Below are 27,189 nucleotides of genomic sequence, written 5' to 3'. Positions count from 1 at the left end.
AATCTCTACTCATGGTAAAGATGTGAATATTGTTGAAATGGAAACAAATAATTTATAATATTTCATAAACGTAGTTTATAAAGCAGCATCAGGATTTGAGATAATTGACATCAATTATAAAAGAATTTCTACCATGAGTAAAATGCTATCAAACAGTATTGCACGCTACAGAGAAATCTTTTGTGAAAGGAAGAGTCAACTGAGGGGACAAGTTTTATTGTTGTCTTATTTTAAGAAATTGCCACAGCAACCCCAAACTTCAGCAACCACCACCCTGATCAATCAGCAAATGTCAACATTGAGATAAGACCCTCCATCAGCAAAAAGATTACCATGTCGCTAAAGGCTCACATGATAGGGAGCATTTTTTTAGCAGTAAAGTATTTTTAAATTAAGGTATGCACATTTTTAGGCATAATGCTATTGAACATTTAATATAATATAGTATAGTGTAAACATAACTTTTTATATTCACTGGGAAAACAAAAAATTCATGTGACTCATGTGACTCATTGATATCCACTTTATTGTGGTGATCTGAAACCGAATCTACAATATCTCAGAGGTATAGTATACCTGTAGTCTATTCTGATATTATTGAGTTTGAAGTTATCTCTTAGAAGGTAGTGTGGAGTATGAGGTTGGAATTTGAGTGAAAAGTTTAGTCTGAAGATAAAGACCTTTAGACAACTTTCTTAGAGAAGTACTATTGAGAGATAATGGACCCAAGGCCTGAGATTTAAGGCAGTGGTCCCCAACCTTTTTGGCACCAGAGACTGGTTTCATGGAAGACAATTTTTCCACAGACCAGGGAGGGGGTTGATTCAAGTACATATTGTACACTTTATTTCTATTATTATTGCATTGTAATATACAATGAAATAATTATACAATTTACTGTAATGTAGGATCAGTGGGAGCCCTGAGCTTGTTTTCCTACAGCTAGATGGTCCCATCTGGGGTTGATGGGAAAGCCCAGTGACAGCTCATCAGGCATTGGATTCTCATAAGGAATGCACAACCTGGATCCCTCGCACGCACAGTTAACAATAGGGTTCACGCTCCTATGAGGATCTAATGCTGCTGTTGATCTGACAGGAGGCAGGGCTCAGGCAGTAATATAAGAGATGGGGAGCCACTGTAAATACACACAAAGCTTTGCCGGCTCGCCTGCCGCTCACCTCCTGCTGTGCGGCCCAGTTCCTAATGGGCCATGGACTGGAACCAGTGGGGGAGCCCTGATTTAAGGGATACCAAAAGTTACAAGGTAAAAATGAGGAGGAGAAAATTAAACTTATTCAAAAACTGTTCTGAAATAGTAGAACTTGTGAAAAATTTGAGTCATGGAAAAGTAAAAATTGTAGAGAATGTATACTGAAAAGGCTGGAAAGGGAAGGAATACTTGTAGATGTGATATGCTTCATTGTGAGTGAGATGCCTCCCTTCCACATTTATTTCTTCCAGAAATGCAGGAAATCAAGGTTGCAAGTTTGAAGATTTAATTTTAAGAGAAAAAAAGATGTATTTCTCTAAGAATGGGGGTGAGGGATACTAAATTAGACATAGGCGCACACACACACACAAACAATGCTGTGAGATAGAAATGAGAGTAAATTTGTTCGTTTATTGATTAATTCAGCCCATGCTTATTATTGTGCTAGGTATGTGTCAGCCCAGGGGGAGTCCAGAGATAAATGAGACAGTCTTCTCCTTATCATATTACCTGGTGAAGGAGGTAAGTGTGAAATTAACTTGCGACTATAACTGTATGTAACAACAAAATTCTTCTAAGCCAGTTGTTCTTGTGGTCCCCAGACCAGCAGTGTCACCAACGACTGAGAATAAATTAGAAGAATAAATTTTTGAGCCCACCCCAGTCCTACTAAATCAGAAACTCTAAACCAGTTAATGGTGTGTTAACAAGCCCTCCAGGTAATGCTGATAAATGCTCAAGTTTGAGAGCCTCTGCTCTAAGAGAATTGAGAAGGTAAGGCCAATTACAAGGTGCGGGTGGAGTGGGGATTGAGAGGTCCTCGGGGGGCAAATCATCTATGACTTTCAAGTTGTATGTTGGAAGAATTAACTTACAGTATCTGTGTATGAATGGGAAAAGGAGGTGGAAAGTATCGTAAATGCATTTTAATATTGCCTTTTGTACACATTGGCTTTGCATTTCTTGACTGTGTCATGAGGGACTCTAAATTTGGGCATTTTCATTGGTGAAAGGGCAGGGAGGAAGGGGGTGAATAGTGGGGAGATTAGGTAGTAAGTAGAATCTTGAAATTTCTTCAAAACACATTACAAATAGTCACTATATATCCATGGATCACCAGCCTAACACAGTGACATCTTCACAATATTCAAGGCCATTATTTCTAGGATATTATATTATATAGCTTATTATACTATATTTATTTATTTTTATATATCTTTAAATGCAGATAAGGTAGAGTGAAACATAATGAGTATGATCATAGTTACAAAAATGCCAACATAGTTCCTTCTTCTCTGTCATTCTTTCATTTATTTCCCTTGATTTTCTTTCTTTTACTTCCTAACTCCTTTCATTTTCCAAGGACTGTTCTCTGACCTATACATTTCTCACTCTACCATCACTTCTTAAATGGCTAGTAACTGTTCAAGAATTTTATGAGCCTTTAAATATTAGCTATTTTATGTATAGTATTTTAAGAGTATTTTTGAGAGTCTAATGCTCTTTATAATAATCATAGCTTCTGAAATCTCATGGGATGCAGTCTTTGTTTGCTTCCAAATGTACACACTTTTATCTAATGACTCCTCTATAGTTAGCAACATATGACTAGGGCCTCAGAAGAGAGATTGTATATTCTGATTTTGCTTTTTTCCCTTAAATTGATTTCCACTTCTTTCTCCCATCCATACAGACTTCTTACATTTTAAATCAGTTTCCTTGCCTGAGCTAAGAAGATGTACTTACTTATTCACATATTCATTAACGCTCTGGTGTTGAGTAGTTTCTGGACAGAACCTGACCTTCTGTGTATTCTATGTGTTCATCTCTTCTGTCCCAGTGTAATAAATCCTGACCATTACTCAATTCCCAGTACAATGTCTCCAGCTCTACAATTTGGTATTTCCAACCCGATATCATTTTAAACTGAACACATGCAAATTAAGCTTCTCATTTTATTCTTCAAATTTATTACCCAAATTCTTGGTCAAATTTTGTTTCCAAGCATCTAGGCTTAGAACTTTTGAAGCATTTAAACCTTATAATCAATCTACTTAATATATCCTGTTTCTTGGATATGCCCAATCACTCTGCCCCCACAAAACACTGTCTTTTATTTTTGTCTCTGTGCTTAATTTGTAACTATTTCCTTTATGTAGAAGTCTCTGTCTTCACCTCCATCAATTTTGTTCTTAGCACCCTTCAGATTCAGCTTAATTTTCATTTCCTGAAAAGAAATGCCCAGTTGACTTAATATTTGCAGATTTCCTTTTATTTTAAAATTTCCAGATGACTTTCTTGTACTACTTAATACATGAACATATTTAGGTATAAATGCTCTTCTATGGTCTTTAACAGTTCATCATATACGTCTTATTTCCACAACTAATATATAAGACACTTAAAAACACAGGCAGATGGGTTATGATTATTATTATTACTACTATTGTTGTTATATTTAGTGCTAAACAAATGACTGAAAATAATTAAGAATCTAATCATTGTTTAACAATTGATGATTTATTTAATCATCACTTACAAGGATTTTTAAGTGATTCTGCTTTGCTCCAAATTAATCGTATATATAGCAACGAGGAAATCGGGTTTTTCTCTTAGATAGAGGTTTGCATCCCAGCTGAAGCATTTTCTAGCTTTGTGAATTTGAGTAAATTGCATAATCTCACTAAACCACAGTATTTTTAGTAGTAAAATAGAAATCTATAGAAACTTTCTCAAAGGTTATGAGTTGTCATGAGGATGAAATTTTATCTTAGAAGAGTTTCTGTCATAGGAAGCCTCAATATGCCATGGCAGCTATTATTTTTATCATTATTTGCTGTCATTAAAGAATATTGAGTAACATATAAAAATAAATCAGAACAATATTAAAAGGAAAAGCAATAATTTAAAATCAGGACCAGCAAGAACACAAATAGATCAGGGACATAAAATCTGAAGGATAAGTAGATATGCAGTCCAAGAGTGGCAGCTAATGGGACTTTCCCACTAAGTTCATCCAGGCCTTCTTCATAGTGAAACGACTGGACAGAATTGATGATTCTGGCGAGAGTGCACATGGCTTTTGGACAGCCTAAGTTTATCCTGGCTGTGTGCCCAGGTCTTGGATTAGAAAAAGGCCATGCTGATATAGCTTTTGTTTATTTATAAAATTTAACAAACATCTTTTGAATGCCTACTATAGGCAAAATCTGAAATGATGCCATGAATAAGTGCATTAACATCTCTCAGTCTACTTGACCATTGAATATACACCCTATTGGGCTTTATTTTGACATATTCTTGGTCTGTGGAAAACAAATAACCAACCCCCGTGTCACTATTGTTTTTCTTTTCTAGCATCGACTTAAAACACTGGCCAGAGTAGAACTTTATGGCTTATCATTTCTGTAGGGCAACCACATAATTTCTGCATGATCCTAACATCCTAGTCTTTTCCCCTCCACCATATGACCAACACTCATACCTCAACTCCAACCATCTGCCCTTAACTTGCCTTTGGTTTATCATGGGTTTCACCAGATATAACCAATATTTCCTATCAGAATTGTCCACAGATACCATAACTCATCTACTCACTATGAATGTGATTTTGCATATTTTCTAAGCCAGATGATTATAAATTCAATTATACAGTCTTTCAAACTTTTTAAAGCCCAGTGGTTCTACAGTTCTTTTAGTGGAGAACAGCATAGCTCTCCAACTGTCTATTTTGCTGACAGCAACACAAATGCACTAGCTACTTGAAGAGTTCCTTCATGCTTATTCTTCTTCAGGGCTGGCAAAGTCCGGATTCATCAAATTTAGTTCAGCTTTGAGATTCTACTTGACCACCAGACGCTTTGCTCTTTTTAGGAGCCTTCGGTTTATTGCCCAGTCTTTCTGAAGGATACCTAGCAAACAGAGAGAAAAAGATGTGTGCATTTTAAGTATTGATTAGAAAACTGAAGTGTGAAGGTTACCCCCTCTTTATCTGGGCCCATGCTACTGTACTGAGGAACAGCCATATACATGCTAATTCAGGGCCTCATTTCCTTCATTGAACTGGAAGATAAAAGGATAGTCTCAAACTCAGTAGAACAAGAAAGTTAGACAAGGATCATTTAACACACTGAAGGGTTATTTTCAGAGTAAGGCGACTGAATTAAGATTAAAGCTCCAGCCAGTTAGAAACTTCTGTAACATAACCAAACCCAATGAGAGAGATACCAGGCAAACTCAAATGTGGTTTCAGTTTTATCTACATCTCCAGTTCTGTTATGTGTTTATTAGTTCATTGAACATACTTTAATCTGCAGTTTACCAAATTAATTTCTATTAATTAGTAATTACCTTTTATGTTAAAGTTGCAAATGCATATAATATTCAAAGTCAAATAGTTCTATAAAGTTAAAATAAAAAATACAATAATCCCATGTTGCTCACTCCCATCTATATTTCTGCTTTCAGAAAGCAACCACTTTTACCTCTTTAAAAAATTTCTTATTGGTAGTTAACTCCATATTTCCAAGTAATATAGATATTTCTTTATTTTTTTAGATAGCTATTTTCATTAAAAATACTTTCAAATTTTATTTAGATTTGGGGGTACATGTGAGGGTTTTTTACATGGGTCTATTAAGTGATGTTGAGGTTTGGGGTATGGATGATCCCATTACCCAGGTAGGTAATTTTTCAATCCATGGCTCTCTTTCTTCCTCTGTGGACTCCAATATCTATTATTCCTGTCTTCATGTTCATGTGAACTCAGTGTTTAGCTCCCACTTATAAGTCAGAACATGTGGTATTTGGTCTTCTGTTCCTGTGTTAATTGGCTTAGGATAATGACCTGTAGCTGCATCCATGTTGCTGTAAAGGACATGATTTCATTCTTCTTATGCCTGGGTAGTATTTCATGGAGTATATGGACCACATTTTCTTTATCCAATCCACCACTGTTGGGCATCTAGATTGATTCCATGTCTTTGCTATTGTAATAGTGCTGCAATGAACATATGAGTACATGTGTCTTTTCTGTAGAATTTTTTTTTTCTTTTGGGTATATATTCAGTAATGGGATTGCTGGGTTTAATTGTAGTTCTGTTTCAGCTATTTTCCAAAATTTCCCTGTTGTAGCCAGCCTTCAAGATGACCCTCAATAATTCCCAATTACTGGTTCATGGCTTTGTGTAGTCCTCTCTCACACTGAATAGGTTCGAGTGACCCATGTTAACAATAAGATGTTGTGAAAATGCTGGTGTGTGACTTCTACATATAGGCCATACAACATGTTGTATCTTCCATCTTGCTCCTGCTTGGATCATTCACTCTGGAGGAAGCCAGCTTCAATGCGGTGAGGACGATCAGACAGCCCAATTGAGAGGTCTACGTGGTGGGGTCCGCATATGCTGGCCTCCTGCTAGAAGCACTCAGTTGCCAGTCGTGTGGATGAGCCATCCTGGAAGTTAATCCTCCAGCCCCATTTAAGCTGCATGCATAGGAATAGATTGTAATAAATACATATTTTCTAAAATTTCTCAAATATTTTGGTAATACAGTATTTTGGCATTTTATAATTATGTATTTATTATATAAATGTATTATATATAACATGTAAATATGTAATGATATATAATATATTTATATCCTAAAATATATAATGTGAATTACACAGAGCACTCAAATTTAAGAATATGCTTTGTGTGTTAATAGTCAAGGCTCTTGTAAGGCAGGTCAAGGCAGTTGAACTTGGCCCTGTGGACAATGGAGAGCCAGTAGAGAGTTATATGTGGATGAGTTAAATGATTCAGTTTCTTTTATAGGAAGGTAGCAGAAAGCAGTGTGAATAATGGATAGGAGGAGAGTCACTAGAGTAAGAAATATCAGCTAGAAGGTGATTATTCTAATTCTAGAAAAAGTTAATGGCATTAACTTTAAGCAGTCACAATAATAATGATGATGATAAAAAGGGTAGATTGGCAAAACAGGTCAGAGATAAAAATACACATTTTCCAGAGTTATTGATTATATGAAACAAGGTGAGAGAGTGAGGAACAAAGGATGATTTGGGCCTCTGTCTTAGGGAGACAGAATAAAATAACAGCTTTTTATTTATATGCCATATCACAGTTTATGAGCCCTTTCACATATACTGCATTTTGTTGTTTCAGCAATCTTGTGATGAATTAATATGTATTAAATTAAAAATATGCTTTACATAGTAATCTTGCAAAGGTTCTCACCACTGCCAAAAAACTTCTTTGTAAGATGCTGTGTGTTCTTTTCCCGGTGTTTTTGTTTTGTTTTGTTTTGTTTTGTTTTTGAGACTGAGTCTCCCTCTGTGACCCAGGCTGGAGTGCAGTGGTGTGATCTTGGCTTATTGCAACCTCTGCCTTCCAGGTTCAAGCAATTCTCCTTCCTCGGCCTCCTGAGTAGCTGGGACTACAGGCACTGCCACCATACCTGGCTAATTTTTGTATTTTTAGTAGAGACGGGGTTTCACCATGTTGGTCAGGCTGGTCTTGAACTCCTGACCTCAGGTGAATCCACCCACCTCGTCCTCCCAAAGTATTTGGATTACAGGAGTGAGCCACAGTGCCCAGTCCATTTTTTTCATATAAAATAGAGGTTGACTTGTGTTCTCCACTTCAAAGACACTTGGGCATACCTCTATTGTCTTTAATTCTCTCCATGTTATTAGATAGATCGACTTTTCCAATGGCTGATTCAGGCATGTGTGCAGTAGATTGTGTCTCTGTGTCTCTGAAAACATAGTGATTTAGATAGTACTTCTCAAACCTTAATGTGCATATGAATCATCCGAGGTTCTTGATGAAATGAAGATTCTGATTTAGTGGGTCTTGGCTGGACCTGAAATTCTGCATTTCTAACAAGCTTCCAGGTGATCTCAAGGGTACTAGTCCACAGAACATATTTCAGTTAGAAAAGAATTAGACTAAAGTCAAATGCATATGTGGCACATACACACATACACACACACACACACACACACACACACACACACACACACACACCAAAGTAGCTTTGCTTAAGCAGGTGTACCATTCTGGAATGCTTATATATGATTTCCATTTCAAAATAACAACCATTTTCTCACAGGTTTCAAGATGCTGCCAAATATATATGTATTTCTTCTCAGTAATATAATTACATTCCATTTCTGTCTCTGTTGGCAAGCAGGACCTAAAGGTTTCAAAACATGTCAATGGTCTTTTTCAAGAAGAGTCCTCATAAAAAAAAACCACCTCATTGTTAGTTGTTCATTAGTAGTCCTCTTACTGACAACTTGGATGTATGCCTCTTAATTTTGCAAGTATTTTAAAATTAAAATTACTTCCAAAGCATTTCAAATACTTCTGGCAATAATGTCTGCTTGGAAGCAGAATTCTTAACTCTCCTGCCACAGGTCTTTTCTTTTATGATTCCATAGCCTTGTGGGTTTCCTTAATAGTCTGAAATTACACAATATAATCCATGTGTGCTGAAAGACTTCTGAAATCATTGACGTGCCTCAGGGTCCCGGATTAAGCAAGCATTGGCTCTGCCCTTATGTAATTGAACTCAGAGGTGATCTGCTGTTTAGATGCATCTTAGAAATTCCTTCTCCTCATCCTCCATCCCGCCACTTCCTGCACTTAGAGGAAATCCATTTTTGGTTTAGACAAGTTTCTCAAGCATCACATTTTTATCCCTATGGAAATCTTTCAAGTCAAACCCCAAGAGGTGGACAATACCTCTTTGTGTATATGACAAAGGGTGTAGTCTTAAATATAACTTTCGATTCTTATGAGGTTCTAAGCAAGAACTCATTCATCCTGGAGAATGAAAGGCTCATGACTGCTGTTCAGGTATTAAAAGTCCTTTAGTTCCTCAGATAGCTGGGAAGCTGTATGAGATATGTAGAGAGTAAAGGCTAATGTGTGCTGCCACTAATTTCTTAAAAAGTCCACAGATCTTAGAGCTGGATGGCCTACAGAGAGTTTCTCATCTAACCTCTGATTTAATTCAGGAATCCCTAATATAGCATATTTGAGATTCATTGAAGGTGCCATGAATACTTTCCGAAGTGGTGCAACCCTAGTTGGACAGCTCCACTTGTTAAGATCTGCAGCTGTGAACAACCATATGAATTTCCTCTAGTTGCTCCAATGTTTCATAATATCCTTGCTCATCTCTTGAGTTTATATTATCTGTTTATGTCTTTTCAATTTTAGTATTAATTCCTTGTTTAAAGCTCTCAATGTTTCAGCTATGGCTCTCCTAAAATGATTTCAGTTTAGTTAGAAGTTGAATAGTCATCAAAACGTGTCAAAATCTGAACTTTGGTACATATTATTATAAAGTCTGTATCTCATCACTGTAGTTTGAATTTTAGTGACACTTCTGGTACACCTCACTACCCTCTTAAAGAACTTGATGACATCTGTCTCACCATAGAACGTGAATCCTTTCTCCCCCATTTTTAGGTGCACCAATGAAGAGTTAAACAGTATGCATTTGACCACACATGCTACTCGTGATCCAACTGGGAATATATCCTAGGAAACTTGGCTCCCTGTCCAGTGTGCCACATGACCATCATTTCTGATGACTGTAAATTCACATAGTATTTCTTCTGCTGAAACGTGTGGGAGACAATCACATTAGCAAGCCGGAAAAAATCAGTGTAAGTTAAGTAAGTTTCTAAACTGAAGAGTGTGTATTTTCCAGGATTCCTATTGCTACTGACTGTAAATGGTCCACATTTTGTTAATGAGATCATAACGCATTTTGGGGAGGGTTCTTTCATTACAGAGCACCAATGTTCACATTCTTCTTCTTGCTTTGCCTGACATAGATTTTGCCCCTATGACATCCTCCTAACAAGGCACTTCTAATTGTTGGCAGCTGCTGCTCCTGTTAAAATTCTTCATGGCCTCTGTGTTGTGCCCTCTAAAACGTTTCCTGAGAGGCCGAGCTATTCTTTGCTTAAAATTTCAACTATATGCTCTAAACCTAAAACAGATGTTATCTTGGCTGCTGTCATTTGCCATGAGCTTCTCTATTCACATTTTATACAAGGCAGGTAAAAAGCAAGTAATTTCTGACCTCACTCTGTAGAGAAAGAAAAAAGGGAGAGAAGGTAAAAAAAGAGAGAGAAGAAGAAATATATAAAGTTCAGGAATGCAGCCACTTGGAAGCAGAGAACACAGCCACTTGAGCATCTATTATCCTAATATCATATGCTATAGTTTGGTTACTACCGATTTGCCTGGCATCCCTCTCTAATCATATTTGTGGCCACCCAGATTAACTATGTTAGCTGATCTCTTGATTTAATATCAGCTTGTTCTTTTTAGCTCCCATGTCATTTACTGTCTTAAAAAAATGTACTGCTTGTTACTCAACCGTCTGTGTTTTCATGAACCCACAGTCTTTTTTTTTTCTTTGTTTCTTCTTTTTTGTATGGGAACCAGGAACTAGAAAGCATAAAATGAGAGAAATTACTCACAGAAAAGGTGGAAGCCCAGAGAAAAAGGGGTTTGTCTTTTATGGCTTGTACTTTGTAAGCTGTGGGTGTGACTCAATTTCCTCACCACCCACATAAAAAGGTTGCCACCCAATCACTGTTTTTTTCTACCCCAAACCCCTCCCCTTTGATTTTGGCTAAGAGAGACCCTTAGAAAGACTGCCCTTTCTGGACGTTGCAAACTGTGACATATAAAAGCTGTTAGCTGCTCCTGTAGCCAGCAGCATTCAAACCTTGCAGAGCTTTGCTCTCAGAGAGTTTGTAATAAGACACACTCCTCTTACAAGAGTTCATGCTACCACATAGCAAAGAACCTTAAATTTTTGGAAGAACAATATATTCATTTTGGCATTGTGCAGAGGTAAGCTATTTAGCTCAACAAGTTTATATTGCATGCATTGATTTTAAAGTAGCTCACATTTTTTTTAAAGAAATGAGATTGGATTACTATGACTCTTTTGTATGTGTTCTATCACTTGGTGTGTCTATATGTCTGGCAGACATTATCAGCACATTCTCTGTTGTTACCTGTAATTCATTTTTTCTTCACTCTCAAGGTGAATTTCAATTTCTGAAAATTTCCCACTGAAAATAAATATTCAGTAATGTATTTTGTGGTTCAGACATTTGGGGCAAATGGTTCACATTCATTTTAGGGTTAGTGGTCATGCTGTTTATTTTTCTCTGCTGTACAAAGTTCCTCTTAGGGGTCTGCCTCATGACACTAAAAAAATGAATAGAGATTTTACTGTAGGTTATCTCCTAGGCTTGAGTTCAACATTTGTTTGGATTTTTGGAGAAAGTCAAATCAAGCAATGCTCCCAAATGATGACTTTGTAAATTCATACCCTCTGGCCCTATTTTTTTTCATAGACCCTAACTCTACCTTTCTGCTTTAAAGCAAAGTAAACTCGGTGGCCTCTTCTTCTCCACCCCTCAAAATGATAGCAATCTCTGCCATCAGCAGTGCACTCCTGCTCTCCCTTCTCTGTGAAGCAAGTACCGTCGTCCTACTCAATTCCACTGACTCATCCCCGCCAACCAATAATTTCACTGATATTGAAGCAGCTCTGAAAGCACAGTTAGATTCAGCGGATATCCCCAAAGCCAGGCGGAAGCGCTACATTTCGCAGAATGACATGATCGCCATTCTTGATTATCATAATCAAGTTCGGGGCAAAGTGTTCCCACCGGCAGCAAATATGGAATATATGGTAAGAAGAATTCTTTTTTTTTTAAAGTTCTGAGTGAGAAAGCTTTATATTGTACACTAGCAGAATATCAAACGACCACGAGTGTTTATATGTCTGGGTATATGGACTTTTTGCATATTTTAAACTAAGGTTCTTATGTGCCTAATAATGTTGAGTACTGTTGCATCATATAATCAGAGAGACAGAGAGGTCCAGAGAGACAGAAACAGACAGATAGAGAGAATCTATGTAGACTTTCTTCTGTGAGTTCCATAGCTACTGGTGAACTGTATCTTATGTAAGAATCATAGATAAAAAGTGGGGTATGTTGACTGATGACATTTGGAAGGTCCACTTAAAAAAAAGTCACATGAACTTTTTCTGTGCTTTCTTTATCTCATAGTCATATTTATCAGCTATAACATTTCTTGAAAATACTTCTTAAAATTATAGGTTTCATATGCATGATTTATTCTGTGGGTAGGTGTCTTTTCCCTTTTTTGGACAAAGCTCTTACTGACGCTAATCTATTTGTATTCTAAGAGAACATGCTGACTTTTTTCTCCTTGTGATTTAATGCTTTGCTGTCCAGATAACAGCGAAGCCAGTGCATTTGCACACTGTTCCAACTTGCCGTGAACACATTTTTTGCTCTTTCTTAAAAATAGACAATGTTTAAATCATTTTACTTAGAAAGTAAAAAAAAAAAGTATTGAAAGGAAAAAGTCTTGTTAAAATTTTTATTTGGTTTTGAATTTATGCAAGGTTATGATTTACAGTCCAGCGTCTTACGAGAGCACAGCTTGGAGCCTGTTTAAGGCAATGAAGACCATCAATATGGTATTTCCAAATTGGGGTGAGGGGAGGGGGTACCACTAACAGTTTTATATGTGCTGAATTAAAATTTGAGATTTTTATCATATTCTAGATTCACTTGTTTTATATAAATAAGTTTTATATTAAAAAGTTTGGCTAGTTGCAGATGCCAATGTCACAGGAAAACTAAAGACTTGCTAAATGATGTAACAGAGTCATATTTCATAGAAGTACAATTTAGACTCTATGAAAATGCATTTTCCTAGAATTTATAAAGAAAGAGAAGATGTAATCAGTCCTGGTGTGTGAGGGGCACTATAGTCTCATGATTAAGAATATGGGCTATGTAATCTAAATGCTTGGGTTTGAATCCTAGTCCTGAAGTATATGCTGAATGAACTCATTACCACACGGTTTCATTTTCATCATCTCTAATATGAAGATAAAGGTGGTATCTGCTACATAGCATTGTTGTGAGAAATGTATGAGTTGAGGAGTAATCAGACCAGAGCCTGTCGCTAACTAGACGTTCAACAAACATTAGTTTTGATGGGTTTCTTTGAACTTCTTGTGAAAGGCGCCCAGTGAAAACTCATTCAAGATCTAAAGATAAAAAGTTGCCCATACAGAACAGATGATTTTAGAAGGTGATGTAAATATGTAAAAATTAGATGAACAAATACATTTTTAAAATTATTAAAATGATTAAATAAATATGCCTAAGATACCATGCAAGCTCAGAAAGGCATAATATCCCAACTATGAGTTTAGAGAATTTGTAGCAATCACATGACTCTGAGAAAGAGCCAAAACTGCCGAGCCAGCTCTGAAGGTGAGCTCATCTGGGTTCAAATCCTAACTCTGCTGCTTACTTTGTGGCCTTGCACAAGTTATTTAATGTGCCTAAGACCTAATTTACTTATCTGTAGAATGAGAATAACAATACATGTAATAACCAATCAAAGAATGCAATTCACTATTTTTATCCTATTGAGGTCAGAGCGTTCACCACGAGGAAAGGCATAGTTAGGTAAACGCAGTATACGTAGGCTGAAAAAAGCCACATTTTTTTCTAGCTCTATTTTCCCTTACTTATCAAGAATTAATTCATTCCACATGCATTTATTTAATTGCTTCTGTATGCCAAGGACTTGACTAATTGTTTCCATAGATGATCTCATTTGATAGCTCACATTCTCTGTGTAAGGTTACCATTGTGATCTTCATTTTACAAATGAAATCACTGACACCCAGAGATGTTAACGACTAGGCCAAAGTGGTAAGCATAATGAATGGCACTGCTGGAATTAGAATTTAGGTCTGTGTAATTTCAAAGCCCATGCTTCTATTGGGGAGCATCTTCTCATTTGCTGCATTAAGGAAATGCCCCATGGCAGGACCCCTGAAGATGTCAAGGTATCTTTCTTTCCTTCTTTAAAATGCCAGCTGAAGTCCTATAATATTCATGCTCTATTTATTATTCCATTCTTATTATTTTTTGAATATCAGAACCATTATATATGATTTGTTTTGTAAGAACTAGCTGCAATGCTGATTACATAGTAGATGCTTTGTAAATGCTCCTTAATTCAGTAAAAGTAATGAGAACAGTAAGTGCTAGAAAGTAAAATAGGGCTTGTTTCAAATACTCATGTAAATACTGTGCATACACTTCATTCACACCTGTATTTGCTAATTTAATATTTATTAAATATTTAATATTTGTTGAGCATTGACTGTATGTTAGGCTACATAATTGGGGATACATTCATGAATAAAATAGACATCTTTGGCTCCCTGGGTGGGGAATCAGACAATAAGCCAGGTAAATAAATAAGTTACATAGGATGTAAGATGATAAGGTTATGAAGAAAAACAAAGTAGCTTGTGGTGAGGGTTTGATTTTTAATAAGTGGTCAAGGAAGAGTCACTGAAAGAGCCTGGAGGCAGGCGAGGGAGTGAGCCACTCTCAAAGGTGAAGGAAGAGTGAGGAGTCTAGACAAAGGCCTGGAGGTAGGAGAATATCTATCAGTTCAGTTAGAAAAATGTGCTCAATTGAGTGAAATCAGAAGGACTCTTTGAGTAAACTGGCCACTGGAAAGAGTTCATCTAAATCCCTCATGAAGACCCAGAGGAACTTGGAGGGAAGTACAGTATAGTAGGTGGCTTGGAGATTGAAGCAGGGACTATAAGTGACTTTAATTCTCTAGGCTAGATGGAAAATGCAGATCTTAGTTTGATACTATTACCTTTAGTTAAACTTGTTCAACATTGATTTGGATTGTGAGCATGTGAAAGATAGTAGAATTCCTAACCTGTTCTATGAACCTCAGAAACTTAAGACACCCCTCACTTGATACCTCACAAATATATGTGCTCTGATCACCAGCTGTGTGTTCAACTTTTCCTCAGTGAGTGATATCACCCAAGGGAACTTAACAGGAGATGGTCTTTGGCTCAGGGCTTCTAATTGCATCAACCTGGTTTGTAATTCCTTTCACCTACAACTCTCTGAGCTTTTTACCACTCCATTTTCTCTCCCTGTAAAGTCTCTTCCTTAGTTTATTCATTTATTTATAATACTATCCTTCAAGCTTTTGATACCAGAATGCTTCTAATATCCATGACCACAGATGATTTATCCCAGTTTTGAGCTGGGGTAGCTCTTCTTGTCTACTCTCAACATGTCTTGCTCTCATGAAGTGATTTACAGTTACTTTGTGCATTTCTTGCAAACTTTTTAATTTTGAGCTTTCTGGGTGCTGTGTCTATACTTATTCATTTTTGTATCTCTGTTTCCTTGGGCAATTTCTTGTGTATAGAAAGTGATCAACCATTACTTGTTTAATTTAGATGAAATCCTTGTGAATTGTTATGTGTTTATAATTAGCATTAATTTTCATATTATAAATGGCTTAATAGAGTTTTTCTCATCATTTATAATAATATTTGATTCCGCACCTGAATTAAAAAGTTTTTCTTAAATTCCAAAAAATAAAACCATATAGATAGAACTTAAAATTTGCAAGTAAAACTTTTTTACTCTTGGCTTCTGTTCTACAATTAGTTTATTGACTAATTTCCAGAGCTTCTTGGACACCAGCTGTTTTTTATTCTTCCTGAGGGTAGCTTAAACCATGACTCTAAACCACAAACCACACTAGTTTCTTAGAATAAGAATTATCTCCAAAAGAATAAAACTGCAAGACCCACACATAGAGTAAAATTTGTAGGATGGTCTCTGAATTTAAGTCAATTGAATAAATTAATTTGAAAAACTTTGAGGTCCCTCCATGAGAGAAAGAGATCCAAAGAAAACAAACATTTTTGTCTTTAAAGTCTAAACAATGCAGTAAAAACAAAACAAATGGAAAAAAATTCCGTTAAGGATACAATTCAGTATAATATACTGCTGTATAAGATTGATGTAATAAAAGAGGTACAGACAAATACCATGGAGGAGTTGAAGAAGGGAGCGATAATCTCTAGTTGGCAGATCATGAAAGGCTCCTTGGAGGAGGAGCATGTGAAATAGATGCCCAGGAAAGGTCAAGGTTGGCTGTTACAGCAGGTAAAGCAATGCATGAACAAAATCTCCAGCAGAGAAAAACCATGACACTTGAGCTGTATTTTTGAAGAGTTTGAGAAAAGGTTGAGGATTCCTTACTCCAAAGGCAATTAGGAAGACTGTGAAGATTTTAGAGAAGGATTAGGGATGCGTTTTAGAAAGATGATCCTGGCAGTTGATGGAGCTGATATTGGCAGTGAAAGCGACCAGAGAGGTGGTAACTCCCGAGTAAGCAATGCCAATCCTTCAGCCAAAGATAAGGAAGAACTGCACAGCTGCTCCAACATAAAGTGGCAGGCAGGACAACTCCCTGAAGTGTCATGGGTGAGATGGCAGCCTTCACAGATGGTGTGGAGTGGTGGAAAGGCAGATGAGGGACAATGTGAATATAATGAAGGAAATGAACTGATCACCTTAAAACTGAAAAAAAATGTATAATGTAATTTTAAGAAGCCAAAATAACTATATTGATAATACAGTATCTATTTTATTTGTTTGATGCCTGCAAATATTATTTGCAGAGCTACAGATATAAGGTTTCCTATAGTTTTTTGGAAAAAAGAAAAATACTGGATACCAAATCACAGCAGGTAGTAAAGTTACAGAAAGCATGACTTAAATGAATGAATGGAGAACAGATTAATCCATGCTTGAAAAGGGCCCATGAACTATTTGCCAAGGATGATAATTTATGACTTGGGAATAAACAAAAATGCTGATTTTGTTTATTTGGGCTTCATGTGGAAGAGAATGTGGAAAAGGTAAACTACTTTTTGTTTTTCTTTCTTCAGTAGTTGATTAAACACTTGTAGTGTCTGTCTTTATATATACATGTATATATCTTTTTTTTTTTCACAAAGCCATATACCGTCCCACATGGCGCATTTCCTCTCATTTGGGAAGGATAACTCGATGTTCTCGCTATAAATGTGAGAATTTTAATGTGTGTAATGTAAAGCTCTCCAATGCATGCTTTCGTGACCACTAGAAGGCCTCCTGAGGGCCTCTGCCAGAAGGCAGTGTACTGAGAACAATTGCTGGCAGGAGGCGTTTTCTCCAGTACATTCAGAACTCTGCATTCCTGCTCTCCTGGATGTAAAATCTTTTCAATGTCTTGGCTTCAGGAAGAGACTGGGCACATTTTGTAGGAATTTTCTTCCAAGGTGCGCATTGCTTAGTATCACTTTGATACGCCTGAAGAAGGTAGTAACCTTAAAGGTTCTTGCCTTTTGTTCTGCTCTCCCCACAGGGAGCCAGCCAAAGGTAAGAACATTTTGTTTGTCACCATTTTCAATATAGGATCTGAAAAATGCAAATGTAAAAGCAGTAACAGGATGTGATTTGAAACCTCAGCATCAGGCGGCAGGCAGAAAAGCTTTGAATCACAGGTAGGCCACATAGGCGGTGACGGTACTTCCGAGTATTGGACACAGTTTTTTTGGTGGAAAATGATATTTGACCAAATGCAACATTGTAGAAAAATAATTTTATTGTGTTTCTGTTGAATATTAATAGAGCCTAGCATCATGTCTGCTCCACAGAGAATATCTTGTGACTACTCAGTAACTATTTGTGGAATAATTAAATGAGATCCTTTAACTTTTTCTGGTTAGTGTGTGACTGTGGTGCTCTGGGGGGCAAGAGTTGTACAATGTTCAAGCACTCACTCCATAATTTTTACTCGTATGCCTGGCACTGTGTACTGAGGGAGTCAGTGGGGAGCAAAGGGACTCTCTTCAGTAGGAAGTACTGTGAACAGACAAGTCAGGTGCAAGGTAGTGTGCTAAATGCTGAACTAGGATAGATACAGGGTTCTTTGGAATCCTGTGGGAAGACCTAGCTCAGATGTAGAGTGGGGCTAAGAAGGTAGGGAAGGCTTCCAGAAGGAATGATTTTAAATAGAAAATGTACAAAATAAATAAAGTTATACAGGCGTGAGTTAAGGAAAGAGGGATCTGTAGTGGGTATAGGAGGATGTTCTAAGAGGGTATGTAGTACACTCGAGACATGGATAAAAATTCATTGAGGCTTGGATTAGTGTAGAGAAGAAAGAGTGATGTTTGATGAAGTTGAGGAAGGCACCCAGAAATTTGTTCGAATTTCATTTTAAGATCCAGGGTAATCATTGAAGGTTTTAAGCAGGGAAGTTATATAATCAAAGAAGTGAAGAAAAGATGCAGTCAAGAGGCTGTTAGGATAGTCTAGGTATCCTCAGCTATGTTTAAGGCAATAAGGACATAAAAAAACCATAAATTAGAGTCGTGAAATATGTAAGGTGCAAATCCATAGGAGTAAGTGGTTTACATGATGAAGTAGAATAAGGATTTATATGATGAGGCAGCCAAGGAGGATGCCTCCGTTTTTGACAAGGACAGTTAAGTTTCTCTGAGAGAACACAAAATAAAGAGTAGAATTCTGGAAGCCATTAGTGGCTGCAGGTTTATCACCCAGGACACGCATCTCTGGAGGTTGAAAAAAGTAGCTGGTTGCGGGGGAAGGAACATTCTTCTACTACAAAGAAGTTTGGATGGGTATATCCTTCAGTAGTCAAAATGAACCACTCTGCATCATAGAGGTTGGGTAGTGTCATGGAGACAGCATAGATGCATTATTTTATACCTGGGAATCTACTCAACAAATATGCATGAAAATACCCCCCTCTGTTTTTTTAATGGTGTCATGAATTTAGTATTTATGAAAACCATTTACCATTAAATAGCTGTGAACTTGAGGTATTTGCTTGTCTATAAGAATTTCTGAAGAATAGTATGAAGTGGGCACAGAAGATATAAACCAACAGTTTAAAATGGTCAAGAAAGATGTTTGGCATAAAATGCAACCTAGAGTGAGGCTTGGAGGGATAGGATTTGAATTCTTCCAGTCTATGTTCTCCATAGTATCTGAAATCAGGTACCAAGCATTTTTCTTAACACAAATATGGAAGAATGGCCAACACGTTGCCCAACAAGACTAAACTTTTCATAAAATCTCTTAAAATTTCACACCACATACTCCAAACGAAAGCAGTCCAAAAATGTTACTCAAAGACATAATAATGTTTTCTAGTAAAAAGTGCATCAAATTCACTTTTCATAATTTAGTTAAATATGAACATTCTACCAAATCTGTCTCTCTGTATTCCAGAGAGATCATGTTTCCAGCAGGCCGTAGGTAGGCGGGAAGGCATTTGAATCCTTTTGACCAAGCGGGCAATGGCAAGATATGAGGTTTGCAGGAGTATCACAGGAGAGTTCAACAATCTAAAAATTAGTTATTAAAATTTACCATTGAGTTGGTGAAAACAATTAAACACATGTAGAAATCTCTTCCTGGCTTATAATTTTAATATTAAATGATAGCTGGTGGGTCCTATAGTTCCCTGGAAAGTGGGATGATTGTTAGACTCTATCAACAAGTGGTCTTAAAATTTAATGACAAAACATGTATTAAAAAGGGATCTACAGAGATGAATTAATATGTTTTAAAACATCTAAAATATTCTCTAATTTTCAGCTTCTTTTTCCTGTGAGCAAGCTCCTTAGAATCTCCTTATAATTCTGTTTCTGATTATCTAGTTGCTTCAGGGTTTATCCATTTTCACTTTACTTGATTGCCTGGTTAATTGAGATTAATTCTTGATGTCTCTTAAACTTCAGGCTGCCAGATAATGTGATCAAAAGTGCACCTCACTACTTTTCATTTTAGGTGACTGACTCTACCACCATTCCCAAATCTCCAACAATAATAATAGCCACCATTAAATACACCTTTGCCCTGCTAGGGCTGTGCTAAATACACTTCAGTCACTGTCTCATCTAACCCTCTCAAGTCTTGAGAGATGAGATAATTTTCCTCATTTGGAGATAGAGAATCTTAAGTTTGGAGAGCGTAAGTAACTTCCCCAAGGTCATAGAGCAAGTAAATAAAAATGTTAAGAACACAATTCTATCTGACTACAAGCCCATGCTTTAAATCAGGGGTCTCTCCAATTCCCAGGTTGCAGACCAGTGCCCATCTGTGGCCTGTTAGGAACTGGGCTGTGCAGCAGATGAGGGAGCATTACTGCCTGAGCTCCACCTCCTGTCAGATCAGTAGCAGGATTAGATTTTCACAGGAGTGTGAACCCTCCTACTGTGAACTGTGCATGAGAAGGATCTAGGTTGTGCACTCCTTATGAGAATCTAATGCTCTAAAGCCTGGTGATCTGAGATGGAACAGTTTCATCTCAAAATCATCCCTCCCCACATTACCCCCTGGAAGAATTTTCTTCCACAAAACTGGTTCCTGATGCCAAAAACACTGGGGAGCACTGCTTTAAATGGCAATGTAAAGTACCTGTTCCTCTTCCTGTGTTCATCTCTCCTCTTTCTGAGCCATTTGGATAGAGAATTTCCCTACATGCATTTCATCTGAGGATATTGCCATATATTAGAAAGAATTTCTTCATGTAGAATCAAATCTTTCTCTTTGTATTATTTATACCCTTGGAAATCATACAGAAAAACTCACAGGCTAGAGCATCCAGTCTCAGAATGGATATTAAGAGGGAAGAAAACCTCTGTCATAGATCCTTGACTCAGTGGATCCAGTCACCAAACCCCTTCTTAGCCTCAAGACCCTTTGTGTTAAACATCTACACACACAATCCCTCCCATCCAGATGATGCCAACATAAGCTGTCAGTGGAGGCTACACAAATACATTTGATTTCTGAAGATCCTGGAAAAGGTAAGAAGTTTATTATTAAGGAAATGGAAAGTTAAGGCACTCCCCACCTGCCTTTTACTCCACATATGCACGCATGAACAGTGACAGTGAGATCATCTTGGGACCTGGAAGCCGTGCGGCCCTGAGCAAGGAATTCCCATCACTGGTTGTGCTTTCTGGTTGGGTTACAACATGTGTGTGTTCTTCTGACTGTGAGATGCCTAGAATTTATGTGACAAATTACTCTCCAATTGCTCTACTTCTGTGGAGGTATCCTAAAGTTAACTTGGCAGAGTCAGTGGGCACATTCTCCTGATGATTCACATTCTCATGAACTAAGCTGCTTGTAGGTCACATAAATGTGTGTTGTAAATGCAGACGATGTTGTTATAATGGAAAGGGATTCATTTTTTTCATCTTTGTTTCATTTATATTCACTGCTGCTGTAAACTCATCCAGTCTTATGGATTGAAATACCACTTATATGCTGATGATATTTCAAATTATATTTATAGACCTCTCAGTTGAATTTTAGACTAATTTATTCACCCACCTACTTTTCCAAAATTGAGCTCCAGATATTCACAACCTTACCCCCATCCCTTCAAATCTTACTTTAGAATTTTTTTTATCTTTTTTAAAATTTTGGATTATCAGAAAGTTTCATACAATTCTCATGTGTTACATTAGGTATTTCAACCAATAAAGCCATTTAGAGTTTCCATAAACATAGAACCACTTTGCAAGTACACATTCAGGGTCTCCAACCTTGAATTTTTGATTTGATAGATTCAGGATTGAGCTAGACATCTGCCTTCTCAAAAGTTCTCTAGGAGATTCTAGAGTTATTTCCCTGGTGAGAACCGTAAAATGTGTTTTAAGATCATGGTTCAGGATTCCAAACCAATTTGAGAAAAATATTATATGGTTGAAATATCTACTTATCTGTCTATATACTGAAAGAATTAATAGGTTAAAGCAAAAATTATTCTGTGGATAATTTCCATATTATCACATAATTTCACTTGACTATTCATTCAGCATCTACTTCTAGAAAACATGTGAGCACTATGGGTGAGCTATAGATACCTACAACAGGGAATGAACCTTACTTGGGAATGTGCTTTATTGACTAAGAAAACTTCAAAAGAAGCAAATTTGTTGTTTTCAAAGCACTTAACCAAAATATGGTTTCACAGTGCACATTTAATGATGCATAGACTTAGAGCACTGGAAATTTTATTCCTTGATTTTTTTAATCAACAAGCTATTTAAATACTCTCTCAAAATTCTGTTTTTCTTTCATCTATTTCTTCATTAATTTATCTATTAAGGCTGTATTGAGCACACTCTTAGAGTCTCAATAATCTGGATAACAAATGATGATGGCTTTCACCAAGGTGGTAACTGTGGTGGTGGTGGTCAATGGTTATAGTCTAGATATACACTATTTTGAAAGTAGGGTCAACGAGATTTGCTCACTGAGCAGATATAGACTATAAAAAATAGAGTAGATGACTAGATTTTTGGCCTGAGCAATAAAGAACAGCAACCAGTAAACTTTTTCTGTAAAGGGCCTGATAGTAAATATGTTCAGCTTTGCAGGTCTTATGGTTTATGTTGTAACTACTCAACTCTGCCTCTGTAGCAGGAAAACACCATAGACAACATGTCACAGGCAGTGGAGGTGATGTGACTTGTCCACCATAGTTAGCTGATTCCTGGACTAGAGAAAGGGCATTGTCATTCACGGATACCAGGAAGACTGCAGGAGTAGTTGATTTGGAGGGATGGGGGTAAGGTTGTGAATATTTGGAGCTCAATTTTGGAAAAGTAGGTAGTTGAATAAATTAGTCTGAAATTCAACTGAGAGGTCTAGAAATACAATTTGGAATAATACCATCAGCGTATAATTGGTGCTTCGATCCGTGGGACTGGATGAGTTTACCTGGGCAGTGAATATAAATGAAACAAGGATGGAAAAAAAAGAGAAGGGACTTGGGCTGAGCCCTGGGAACTTTCCAGACACAAAAGTTGTGGAGATAAGGAGGAATCAGCAAAGGGATAGAGAAGAAGCAGCCAGAGAAAAACAGGCAAGTGTAGGGTCATGAAACCAAAGAATGAAAGTGTGCTCAAAAAGAGTAAGTGGTTAGGCATGCCAAAAGCTGCTGATAGACCAAGGAAGGTGATGACCAGGAGATGACCTTTGATGACCTTGAAGGCAGCTGCTTGGGTGGAGTGGGGATGGGGTGGAAAATCTGCCTGGGGTAGGCTCAAGAGAGAATGGGGAAAGCAAAACTGGAAATTCCCAGTGAAGACAACTCTCTCAAGGAATTTTGTTGTAAAAGAAAGGAGAAGAATGGCATAGCAGTTGGAATAGGAAAAGGGTTCAAGAGAGGATTTTTACAAATATCTGTGTGCTTTTGAGATATTTATGTTGCTGGCAATGATTCAGTTCAGAGTCCCTAAAAATGGTGCACCTTACACCATCTCTTTATAGATAAAAAAATTTACATGAAAGATAATACTCATCTTATTTAAGGAAAGCGTTATCTTTTTTCAAACATTACAAAAATCCTTTGGATCTCACCTTTATATTTTTTGATATACATAACATAGTGTCATATTTTGTAGTTATTTTTGAGGTTGAAGGGAATGCTTTTTAAATCAAGTTTCTTTAATCCTCTCCTTCTACTCTTACAGAGAACTATTTTAATATCATCTAATTAATCTAATCACCACTCTCAAATTCTCCTATGAAAGCCCTTTCTCTTCCTCTGCCCCACCCTCCCCTTCCCTGGCCTAACAAGGCTCAGTGCTGCCCTCCTGTCTGGTTTAACACAAGTTCTTGCTGTCAGTTTCCCTTATTGGCCATTTCACAAGCATTTCTATCTAATAAGGATACATCTGCCAATTTTAAAAAAGGACCACAATCATGCCTATGAAGTGTTTTTAAGCCTTTGACTGCCCTAAAGGAAAATAATTTTGGCATCACTTAATTTTTTAATGGCTTTTTTTTTCACTTCTATAGGTTAGCACTCTTTTCTCAATCTAAGAAAAAGATCAAATAGCCCTAGCTAAATTATTTTAAAAATAAAAACTTGTCTATGTAAGATGCTTTTGCTTTTTATATTATGTATGTAAAATGACACATAAACATCCAAGAGAAAATAAATGTCCTAAAGGACATGCCATACAGTCCCCAATGCCATTGATATGGCATCTATGAAAATAACTTTATTTCTGTCCCCCAAAATTCGAAGTCTGATATTTTTATTTTTAGCATTTTGTGTATTTGAAAATGGTTTCCATGTGTAGAATAGACTTCTCAAAGTTCACTTTAATTTTCATAATTAATATTCTTTTTTCCTTAAAATTTTAACTTTATAAATTTTTGTTCTTTTCATAAGTATAGCAAGTTTTGACAATCACATTTATTTAATGTTTGTTACCACTTGCAAATTAAATTTCTTAAACTGTGTGTATAGGTTTAATAGTTTTGATTTTGTTTAGTATTTCAATTGATTTATTGATTATAATACTTTCCATATGGTTAAATAAGTTATATAATTCTAAGAAATGTAGCAATTCATTTCACCTAAATTTTGCAAAACTGTTTGAAAAAAGTTAACAGATTTTCTTATCATTTTCAATGATAAGAAATCATAAATTCAAGTATTTATATGCCTATATATTTTAAATTGAAAATGTAAGACTAACATGTTACTGTAATAGGGCATTTTTGTAACTATTACATTTATTAGAAATATCAAATAAGATCAGATTCCTTACCCTAAAAGCCCATTCTTTTTAATCTTTTTAAAAAGTAATGTCAACTTTCATATTTTAGGGGGTATATGTGCAGGTTTGTTACCTGGGTATATTTCATGATGCTGAGGTTTGGGGAACAATTGATCCCATCACCCAGGTAGTGAGCATAATGCCCAGTAGTTTTTCTACAGTTTCCACCTCCCTCCCATCCCTCTCAAGTAGTCCCTAGTGTATATTTTTTGCATCTTTGTGTCTGTGTGTACACTCAATGTTTAGCTCCCACTTATAAGTGAGAATGGACACTATTTGGATTTTTACCTTAAATTTTATCTTTTTAAACATTTCTACATTTAATTTTTATATTTGGAGTTAAAGGATCTTACCCAATTAAAGAGGAAAAAAAGTCATCTCAATCAAGTTTAGGAGTAGAGACCCAGGTAATTTTGGGGGTTGCCTTCCATTTCTTATGGCATTTCTTATTAGCCAGAGATAGTGGCTGGGATTTAAGACAACATCTTCAGATGTCAGTGTGCTTTATGGTCCTGGCTGCCACTATGTTGAGGATCCCAAAACTTAGAAAAACAGTTGATAAGACAACCTCATATCTGGTTTGGATCAGTATCACCAAATTTTTCTGTCTGCTTAATGGAAGTCAACAACTTTTGCCCATGCAGCAACATTTTTTACTCAATTTTGTATTCAGCTCAAGTTCTAAAGATCTCTGAACTTGATGATAATCCTGCATTCTTTTCATATTCCTTCAATCTCTTGGCATCACTACTCTTTTAGATATTTAAATGACTTCAGTGTGAATTCTGGATATGTGTCATGTCTTAGTTTGGTGGTTTCAACTTCTTGTGCTTCGCAGACAAGGTACTGTGTCTATCTCAAACTCTCTAATTTTATTTATAAGGACAATAGCTCATGGTGAATATTTTAGTCCAAAGCTAAATCAACCAACTTATGAGCTGACCAACTGAATGGCTCTTAATAAAAAAGAATGGAAGAAAACTGCTTGGAAGCAATAAGGCATCCTACAAGCCTATGCATATTCTGACACCATTATGAACCATTTTAATTTTATGAATTAAAATGTATCTGATTTAACTAATTTAATCATAATGTATAACTTCTAGTGGGTCCTGTAAATATTTGTGCATATTTACACATAATATTCTTAATTTTTCCTCATTTTTAAGTTGAAATATTTTAAGTGTTTACAAGCAAATTATCTGTGAAAATACCTTACAAGCAAATTATCTGTGAAAATACCTTATCTATTTAGAGGGAGAAGAACTAGGAAGTCAGAATGTTGAATATGGTTTAATAAGAGCTCCGTATATATTAGGTGTTTAGTTTTTCCGAATAGATAACAATTTGTTGCATATTTACTAGGCATTTCATAGAAATAAGTACACACCTGTGCCCTTCTTTCTTCCATTGATACATCTGTAAAGTATATTAAAGTCATTTTAAATAAATGCTACAGACACTCAGAGAAATTTATCAGATGGATTGCCTATTAAGCATCTGGAAATTAATAAATTAAGTCAAATGTTTAGACAATTTACATCCTCATTTTCTGAACTTTCGTAAGTTGTTAAATGTTTCCCATAATTACAATGGCAACATTCATTACAACTTAGAGCTTCCAGATAGGAAAGAATTAATCACAAGTACTTACAGACCCCAATTTTTTTGTTGAAAATTTCTATATTTTTTGTTTTATAAGTTTTAACATTTTTTATTAATACATAATAGAAATATTTTAGGATACATATGATAATTTAATACATTCATATAATTTGCAAAGATCAAATCAGTGTAATTGGGATAGCCATCACTTTAAATTTGTGTCTTTTCTTTATGCTAGAAACATTTGAATAACTCTCTTCTAGTTACTTTGAAATATACATTAGATTATCGTAAACTATAGTTTACTTATCTATCAAGCACTGGGTCTTATTTTTTCTACCACACTCGATATTTGTACCCATTAATCAACTTCTCTTCATATAGTTCTGATAGTTATTAAATAAAGTCATCATTGCTTGTCAGTTTCAAACTTAAAAGACCTCATCATAGTAATAAATTTAAATAACTGGAGACTAAGGGGATAAATCACTTACCCATCTTTCTCTGGGAATTGTAACCAATGGAGAGAGACAGAGAAAGTAAATGTAGGTCTCAGCTTTACCAGAGGATATGATGTAACTCCCAAATTTCAGAGCTCACTACTCAAGCCAGACTTTCCCCCTCTTGAGTAGATGCAAGTTCTGCCTGGAGACAGAGAGGCAAGAAAGAGCATGGAGCCCTCTGACTTCTGCTGCAGTGGGCATCAGAAGGTAGGTCAGTCCTGTCTCCATGTGGGAGTCTGACAGTACCTGTCAGACTTT

At 36.3% G+C, this 27,189-nt stretch overlaps 1 protein-coding gene across 2 annotated transcripts in view; it reads left to right on the top strand.

Moving 5' to 3' along the window:
* The first annotated feature begins 10,958 nt into the window (after positions 1–10,958).
* Positions 10,959–27,189, top strand: part of PI15 (peptidase inhibitor 15) — a 30,565-nt gene continuing 14,334 nt past the window's right edge. The window contains exons 1-2 of one of the 2 annotated variants that reach the window (XM_030795076.1): positions 10,959–11,100; positions 11,613–11,953. In XM_030795076.1, the coding sequence (XP_030650936.1) occupies positions 11,681–11,953 (273 nt within the window). In that variant the 5' untranslated portion in view covers positions 10,959–11,100; positions 11,613–11,680. The remainder of the gene's footprint in view (positions 11,101–11,612; positions 11,954–27,189) is intronic. The other variant, XM_003269454.4, reaches the window with a different exon arrangement.

Source organism: Nomascus leucogenys, chromosome 16 (assembly GCF_006542625.1).
Source record: "Nomascus leucogenys isolate Asia chromosome 16, Asia_NLE_v1, whole genome shotgun sequence".
Classification (NCBI taxonomy): domain Eukaryota; kingdom Metazoa; phylum Chordata; class Mammalia; order Primates; family Hylobatidae; genus Nomascus; species Nomascus leucogenys.
Note: the sequence above shows the minus strand (reverse complement) of the source record. Positions and strands in the feature narration are given on the sequence as shown.